The 9,231-nt window shown below is 38.7% G+C and overlaps 1 protein-coding gene across 1 annotated transcript in view; it reads left to right on the top strand.

Moving 5' to 3' along the window:
- The first annotated feature begins 2,164 nt into the window (after positions 1 to 2,164).
- LOC306754777 (rap1 GTPase-activating protein 1-like) overlaps positions 2,165 to 9,231 on the top strand; it is a 47,773-nt gene continuing 40,706 nt past the window's right edge. Inside the window, exon 1 of the mRNA XM_079238858.1 lies at positions 2,165 to 2,300. Within this exon, the coding sequence (XP_079094984.1) occupies positions 2,257 to 2,300 (44 nt within the window). The 5' untranslated portion in view covers positions 2,165 to 2,256. The remainder of the gene's footprint in view (positions 2,301 to 9,231) is intronic.

Raw genomic sequence — 9,231 nt, 5'->3', positions numbered from 1 at the left:
CAGTGCACCTTGATCATCTTGTGAACCTAAAAAGAAATCCCAAAGCTCATTATCACATCATAACCAGTTAGAGTAGGTGGTTTTCTAAAGAAAAAAAAAGGATAATTAATTGAGAAAATGATAAAACAAATTTGTATTCATGTGACCTCAGCAGCCTTACCTGATGTTATGTCATCGAGTTAAGGTGAAGAGTTGTTTCGCTTGTCAGATTAAAGGTATATTCCAGTGTTTTCGACGTAAGTTTACATAAATGGTTTACTGTATGGGTTACCTGCGCTGGTCTGTGTATTCTCAGCATGGAGCAGCAACAAGATTTATGACAGCAGTCAGTTAAACATCGCTTAGACCAAAGAACACTTGATTTTTCTAGACCCCAGTAAACCATACCCCACTAAAATAATGCAAGCAATAAAAATGAAAAGTAGTTTCAGAGAATGCTGTATTCTAGATTTTTACGCTCATCACTGAGTCATTCAGACATGCAGACTTGCTCCGTGACGATTGTAAAATACTTCACTCAACCTCACTAAAAATATGTCAAATTCAACTTGCAGATCTGTTTTTATGTCCACAGATGGTCTTCCTCATGAGTTACTGTCAGGGCTTAGTGACAATTTCAGCTTGTAAAATGAGACCACACTCAGTTGTTAGGAATGCGTACACTGAAGGGCTTTGACCCAAGCTCACAGTTTATATTTAACTGATGGTTGCCATTATCTTAGTCTGTTAACATCCTAAAACTGTCTCAATAATATAAAAGAAAAGGAAACTACTTAAAAGAAAATGAAACTGAAGCTAATCCTTTCTCATAACAAATAACACAAAGTGCAAAGAGAAGTGAAATCAATATTTGCCTTTAGTCGATCGCTCAAGTCTCTTGTAGCCAAAAATCTGTCCGGTTTAGTTATCGTAAGACAAAAAGACAAAATGTCGTCCTTCACCAACAAAGTCACCCGAAGGACTGAGGTGAAATGTCTTTTTCAGAAGATTCTGTCATGGGAAGGCGATGATGTCATTGTGGGGAGATGATGTCATTGTTCATCAGCAGGATTGGGATTGTTTGGTAAGGCCAGTGATTAATGAAGTGCCTGTTTTCTTAGTGACTATGAGCGTTCTGCAGTTAATCTGATAAAGGTATCATTGATCCATGGGGATATTTGCATTTTGGATTGGTGAGTCTTTATGAATTTGCGATTTAGGGTCAAGTGAAGCGTCATCAGCTAAAAGCACGGCTTCTCATATGTAATAAATCTTCATGCTGACCATGAAAACAAGAATCTGCTCCAACCAACACAATGCAAATGCTTTGGAGGTGAACGTTTGACAGATAGCTGGCTGATGCTGGAAACAGCAGTCCCTCTTTATTCATTAATCCATGGCAGCATTAGTGCATCGCTGTCACTGCTGCCAGTTCATCCGACTCAACAAAAGGAGTCTCCATGTCCAGACTCTCCATTTAATCAATTCAGCTACAGTAAAAGTAGTGCATAAGTAGCTGTGTTACATTAACCCTCATTCTCTGAGCATACCAGTCTTTTACTAAAGAAATGAGACTTAAGTGAATGAGCTGTTCCTTCACCACCTGAAGTACAGTACATGAAGGAGTGGAGCTGTTCACCCAGATAAGGCTCTGACATCACGACATTTCTCAAGAATGATGAAACGTTTGTCTCCAGCTTGTTTGACCAGCTGTCTCACTGTGACACAGAGAGGGGAAGAACTAGTCTTACGAGACTTGCCTAAAGCAAACTCCCACGGTGTTAGGAGCCCATCTCAGACGTTTGCCTTTAGTCACTTTACGACAGATTATCAAGTAACAAGGAGCTGACCTGTGGGACTTGTGACAGAGCTGTGCTGTTTGTCTCTTTCAGGACTGCACCCCTTTCAAATAAATAATAAAAAAAAACAAATTAACCTCAAAGTGTGCTGTCTGGGCTTAGTCTATTTGTGAAAAAAAAGACTGCTACTCCTCTGGTTCCCTGGGAAACTAGCATGGTCAGCAGCAACCCCCCTCCAACCCCTCTATTCATTGTCCTCCCTCATCCTCTTGCCGTTTCTTCCCTGTTTGTGAGGGAGGCGTGTGAGCAGGGAATGGGCAGTGCACATTAGACATGGGGAGTGGAACCTAGACGGCAGGCAGAGCACAGACACACACACGCTGACACGAACACAAACACGCTCAGTCAGCGCAAGTGACACAAGGGCTGGCTCCACTCAGCGGTGAGTTGACGGGCTCACTGCTGTCCATTAGCCAGTATGCCGCAGAGAAAGAGGAGTTTCACTTTTGGAGCCTATGGGGGGTAAGAACGAAAAAGCTCATTCATTATTTCACAGATCACAGGTGTGATTAGACGCATGACATTCTGAGATTCTGTTTCTGGCATCGGGTTTGATGACAATGCAGATTCCTTGTGTGTGTTGACATATTTGTGCTGCTTTGATGCTGGAATGACTTCATTTCTGTATAACAAAAACACATTTAATCAAATGTTTCTACTTGACATTTTAGTATATTTCGATTGCAAACTAGAACTGTTGAGTAGAACTTAACAGGATTCATCTCTAAATTGATCAGGATGAGTATATTGTTGCTGTTTAGTAATGATTCATCAAAGATCATGGTATCAGTGTTCAGGTATCAGATGAAGAGGCATTTATGACAAAGTGACAAAATCAAAGGTGAAACTAGGTAAAGTTTAGGTATCAGGAAAGTATACGTTCTCCTGCATGTGAATGCAGACATGTGCTTTGTACATGTGTAGTATGAACAGCTGTTGATCTTTGATTCATGACTTTATATATAAAGAAATACAGATAGCCTGCTGTTCGGTTGTGTGTATATTTTTTTTGTAACAAGCTTCAAATGTTAAATATGGAGAATTACAGGCAGTAACCAAATTCTTAAATAGTGCAAAGGTAAACCGGAGTCCAAGTGCATTTGCATCCCTGACACTGAAAGTGGTGTGTGTCCGTGTTGAGTGTAGCCTCAAGAAAATCTTGAAATATGGGCGACAGTTAATTAACAACTAGCAGAGACACTTACAGCTGACTTGAGCTGTTGTTTTCACACATGCAGCCTAAAAATTTTCTGACCTCTTGCAAAGAGAATGCATGTAAGAATGAAAATGTCATTGTGCGATGGACTAGACTGGATTCAGATAACCTACCAGCATCTGTTTTATGACATTGTATAAGTTACAGTTACGTTTCCACACAATTCAATGCAGCCAAGTGTGTATGCAGATCCTTGTAGCAGCATCAAACATTGCTTTTCATTGTATTTTGATATCCAGATACATGCGAGTGCATGAAGGGATGATATCAACCCAAAAATCATTGTGTAGAAGTTGCTGGTTTCATCTCTGATACCTAATGCATGGGAAGCAAGAACCTACATTTTTATAACTCACTTTTTGCATCATGTCCTGCAGCCTGTCTTACAGTCTTTCCTCGAGGTAGTACTTGAGCTTTTTATAGCGTCTCATACAGAAAATCTGCATGGTTGCATGTAAACAGGCAGCTGCTGTTAAAGTCCTTACCCACTTAAATTCTGTGGATGTTAGAAACTGTTATTGCCTCAAGGTTGGATTGAACTACAATTCACCTGTAAGGATTGAAATGTGTAATGATTAACTGTTCCCCTTGATGCGTCTCATTACAATGCATTTTTTATAGCATTAAAACTTAAATGTAGCTACCCTTTTTCATGACTTAATACAAGCCCTCAGATCATTCTGAAAGCTGATGAACCCGTCAAACTTTAAGAGAGATGGGGATATTAATCTCATATATGAGCAGAAGCCACTTCAGACTGGTTCATCTGGTTCATCACCAATCATCTGCATTCTGGTGATTGGCATATATATGTGGTTGTGAAATAAATACATTGCTTTGGTGTTTGACGTAATGTTTCAAAGTAAAGATTCTCCACATGAGACATTTTCTCTCAACCAGTAATACTCCACAATGTGGGGAAAGCAGTGCATGGTGGAAGAATGTTCTCTCAAAGAGACTATTTTTATTAGAACATGTTAAAAAATGGTGCATTAGGTCTTTTACTTACCTGTTTGATGACAGGTAAGTAGATCATCTTCAATTATAAAGCAAACTGTTGTTTTTCTGTTTAGCAGTGGCCCAGAAAGGCATCAGACTTGACATTTTGATATGTCAGTCTGATCCATCAGCAGGTGATCTATATTACCCCTGCATCCTGTTGGCATTCACTGAAAGGAATGTAAATGATATGTACTCTCTGCAAATCTGTGTTTTTTAAAACATTTTTTTACACAGATGCTCACAATAATCTGAGCTCTTAGGCATTAGGTTTTGTTTTTTTTAATATGTTCAGGTTGTTACATTATGTTGTCACACAATTAGTTTTCAGCTAGAAACTCTCATAGACTGAAGTTTGGCCACAGACTAATCTAACACTATTAAATTTAATAACTTTTTATTGTTTTTTTTAAGTATGCATTCCAGGACCAGTTTGTCACACAAGACAAACTGCACCTCTGTGTGTTTGTCTTATGCTTTTTCCCATAACTTCTGAATCATGACAAACAGCTATGAGCTGCTAAATGAGGTGAATCCTCTGCCAGCAGCCTCCGTGAAATGACCTTTAGGAAGCCTGAACAATGATCCTCTATGTTGTAGTATCCCATAGAAAAACTGGAAGAATGCTTGTCAGTCCCGTTCAAAAACAGCTGAGTGGAAAAATAGACATTGTTTTGAAATCAGAGAAGGTCTAGATTGTAATTGGTATTCTCTGGTCACCTGATGTGAAAATGGCTCCTTCTCATGTAAACAAGACCACACACTTTGTAAACCTTTTTTTTTACGGTGTGAAAGGAAATCTGTGATCCATAACAACACTGCATAAACATGTTCAAGATTCGCAGTGAGTTTTTTCCCATCTTAACCAATTTTAGTGGAGTTTGTGGTTCCAAAACACAGATAACTGATGTCGTGTTGTGCTTTTAGGAATTAAATGTGCCTCTTTGAGAAAGACAGTTTATTTTCCACACCTTGTGCTGTTTGAACGAATGCACAGCCTTTGTTTTTTTATGACAGACTGTCCAAGGCTTATTGCTTTGAGCATCATTTCTCAAACAAAAATAAGACAGCACCTAGATTTTCATTAGTTTGACAAAGGCAAATGTTTGCATGATTAAAGACGATTACACTACAAAGCAGTCCTACTTTAGACCAGGAGCACATTCAAGTACCTTGCTAAGAGCAGTGGCAAAACAAACAGGAGATGCAGGCCAACCAAAGAGCTCTTCAGTTCCTATGCAATAGGTCTACCTTGCATATTTACTCTGACATTCACATTCACATTCATATTCACAACAGCAAGCCATCTGCAGGAAACAATAAGGAAGGAAGGCGCTGGAGTAGCTCGAGACAGTTATCTGCTGCGGACTGTTTCTCTAATCTTTTATTTATTTTTGTTTTGATTAGAGAAAATAATAAGTTTGTGTAAAAACTATATGCAGAAGTCATAATACAGTTATCAAACTTTAAATAGCTGTTTGTTATAACCATAGACTGTATAAGAAAGATGGAAAAAAAGTGAAGCCTATGTGGAAGTGCATAAAACTGCAGTTCCCCCTTCATCCACTAGGGGCTGCAAAACAGAGCAAATCCCCATAGACTCCCATGTTAAAAAGACCAACTTCACAGCAGAAATAAACATGTTTACAGCCTGGTACAAAAATCCATTTTAGGTTAAATAGGTCAGGTTTACCTTCATGACAACTGCGGGGGGAGTGAATTTTTTTCTAACTCGCCCGTTTAAAATTAATTTAATCTCGATGTTTGGCATATTTAGGGGCGTGTCCTTATGATTGACAGGTACACAACCTCACTCTTCAAGTAAGAAGAACTTAGAACAACCACGGTTTTTAGCTGGTTAACAACGTGACTTAGCTTTAGCCCACTTACCTCCATTAGCTGGTTATCTCCTGTTATCTCCGGGTTAGCTTGGTCAGCTCTTAGCTACAGGCAGCTCGGAGTTCGCTAGATGTCAATCATCCACCATGATATCCACCATATTTGTATTTTCCGGGCAAGACGACACGCATGCCCCTGCCAAGATGGTGATGGTAGGAACCGCCCACCGAGCTTCAGTTCAGCTCTTCAGAAACCTATGGGTGACGTCACGGAGGCTACATTCATCTCTATGTACAGTCTATGGTTATAACAGGGTAACTTAAGTGTCATTCACAGACATGGAACAGTGACTGCTGTCTCTTTGGTTTATTTAGGAAATATTATAGATAAACTTCACCACAAACTTAACCCTGAGTTATTATTCTTGATTTAAAAAGAGTGTATATGAGTCTGAAATGGGACCTGAGTGGTGAAGTGAAGCTTCACCTGAGTCAGAAAAATACCTGCAATAACTTACATTTCAATCACTGATAAATAACCAAACCTGGAAGAACACACTGCCGTTGTAATTTGTATTACTTCCTGTTAGCTGTGATTCAGAGCACTAAAGTAAATGTATGGAGTGTATAAATGTTTTTCAGCTCCAACCTCCTGCATTGAGCAAATGGAGGAATTATTTTATTCTGTTCATGTCCATAAATCCTCAGAATGGCAACTTTTTCAATAGAGCCAAGCGACACAACACACAACAGGTGAGCGAATGAGTTATTTTTAATTTCCGTACACCAACTAAAAAAAGCCAGCTCAGGATCTGTCTTGTGGTTTCTCTGCAGCAAAACTCAACCGGATGTTTACTCTTGTCAATTTTTTCAGCTGTATAATCGGCTTGAGTGTCTTTTCTGCATTTTCCACAGTGCCTTTTTTATTTGTCATGGAAAAGAGAAAAGAAAAGTTTATTAATCATGGTGAAATACTGCTGTTGTGACAATGGTTGTGCTGGACTGAAGACCAAACTTGTGAGTGTGGGTATCTTTGCCCCTGAGTGATCCAGGACACTTTTAGGTCCAGGAATGTGACTAATCAGAGTCAGTTCCCTCTAAATGAGCCAAAAGCGCATACTTTTAAACTTAACATACTTATCTAGTGTTGTGATAATAATGTACAAATACAACAGAATATGACCAACCAAGGCACAGAACTGGCGTTAACAGCCTCATTATAAGTGGGTCACCTAGAAAAAAGGTGTTTCTGTAATAAAATGTTTCACATTTACTATACATTAAAAATTTTATTCTCAGAAAGGTGTGATGGCACAGCAAAGGACACCATGCTATTACTACAGTATTTTAACAGGAACCACTGATTCTACAAGCTTCCACACAAGGACCAACACAATATCTTAAATCTGACAGACTGGAGCGGGTTAGCAGAGCAGTAATAGTTATATCTTTACTTCCTTAGTGCAGTTAGAGATCTCTATGCATGCAGCTGAAACGGAACATGAAGTACATCCGTCACAATCACTGAGTCTAGACCAAAGACTTTGCAGATCTGGAATAATGTTGCTTGTCTTTAGTTTCACGTATACAAATATGACATTAGCGAGAAATCACTTCCAAACTCAGCAGTCAGCTCTGTCAAAGATATTATATCATCACAGCATAAAAAAATTATCATTGCACCACTATAAATAACCCCATCATGTGTTTTGTTTGATGACACGTGATTAAAATCGCAGCACCTATAGCAGAAAGCACAGTTGTGGTACTAGTGTGTGTGTATTTATATGCACTGTATCTAACTGTACTGTAGCTAAATGAGGACATTCAGCCCCTATATGCTTTATATGTGGGCTGAATGAGCCCATTGACACAGTGTCATTCAGCCCACACGGGGGCTGAGACACAGTCTGCTGTTCAGATCTGGTCACGTTCACCATTGTTGGGCAATGTTTCTTTTACCCTCAGTGTTATTTATGAGGAAATTGTTCGGTGATAAATGGCTTGGGAGTCCCTCTGTGTGATCTACTGTTGAATTTATTCAGAAGGATAGAGGCTGCGCAGGATAAAAGAATATATCACAAGTAAGAATGTGTGTGTTAGTGTGAAGAAAAAAGAATAGAGCTATTGTCTTTTTAAGTGACCTGTACAGCTAAATGATTGAGAACCTTAGTGATTAGTGGTGACACGTGTACACGAAGCAGTAGTATGGCAAAAGCATGAAACAAATGCGCATTACTACAATATATTTTCATGTGGCCTTATGACTTATGCTGCTTTATGAAGCATCAATAAGAAATGGAGGTCACATGCCTTAACCAAAACCAATCCAACACATACATTATAACTAGTTTTAGCGAGAACCAGACACCGTCAGGTTTTCCTTACGCCGTCTGAGGAAAAATAAGTGAATATGATGCTCATTTGAGGGTATTTGAAAATTGATCCAGGCTGAAAAATCTTAACATTTAGAATGAATTATCATAAAGTTTTGACTAATCTTTATGGTTTTTGTAAACATCTGCACTGTAAAAAACTGAAATCTAAGTAAGATTAAAAATCTTAAATTGAGTACACATATGCTTATTTTTTTTAAAGGTAAGATAATTCTTAGTTTTTATGCCAGAGAATTCCTCTTGTTTTAAGAGTATTTTTACTTGTTTTGGGAAGTCTTGCCAACCAATTTTTTTTTGTTCTGTTGACAGATAATTTATCTTATTTTAAGCAACATTTACTTCATTTTTGTACATTTTTTTCTTGTTTTTTAAAGCTGAGTTTTTGCAGTGTGTGACTCTGGTGAACTCTGTTGATCCACATGTCAATATCACTCCCAACAGGATATCTATTGGCTTTTACGTTTAGTTAAAACTTAATGTTGTTCAGTATTTAGATCTAGAATAACCTCTCATTAGAACCAAGGTATGCAAAATACCACATCTGAACACACAATAGATGCAACCTTGAAGCAAATGGTCAACAACAGCAGAAGAAGAAAAGTGGGAAAGCTGAGAAAAGGAAACGGAAGTCACAATTCACACAGACTCACTAAAACTGGACAACAGATGACTGGAAAATTGTTGCCTGGATTTGATTTTAGCTGCAATGTTCAGATATTAGGGTTAAAATTCGGCGTAAGCAACATGAAAGTATGGATCCTTCCTGTCTTGTAACAACAGTTCAGACTGCTGCTGGTGTGAGAGTGTAGGGGATTTTTTCTTGGTGCACTTTGAGCCCCTTAATCCCAGCCTCAAACCATCCCTGAGTATGGTTGCTGAATATGTCCATCTCTTCTATCATTACTGCTTTTTCCTTGGATAATTGCTGAATCGATGCCACCAAG

Source organism: Telmatherina bonti (genome assembly GCF_933228915.1).
Source record: "Telmatherina bonti genome assembly, chromosome: 4".
In the NCBI taxonomy this organism is placed as follows: domain Eukaryota; kingdom Metazoa; phylum Chordata; class Actinopteri; order Atheriniformes; family Telmatherinidae; genus Telmatherina; species Telmatherina bonti.
The sequence above is the reverse complement of the archived record's forward strand: the minus strand, read 5'-3'. Positions and strand labels throughout refer to the sequence as shown.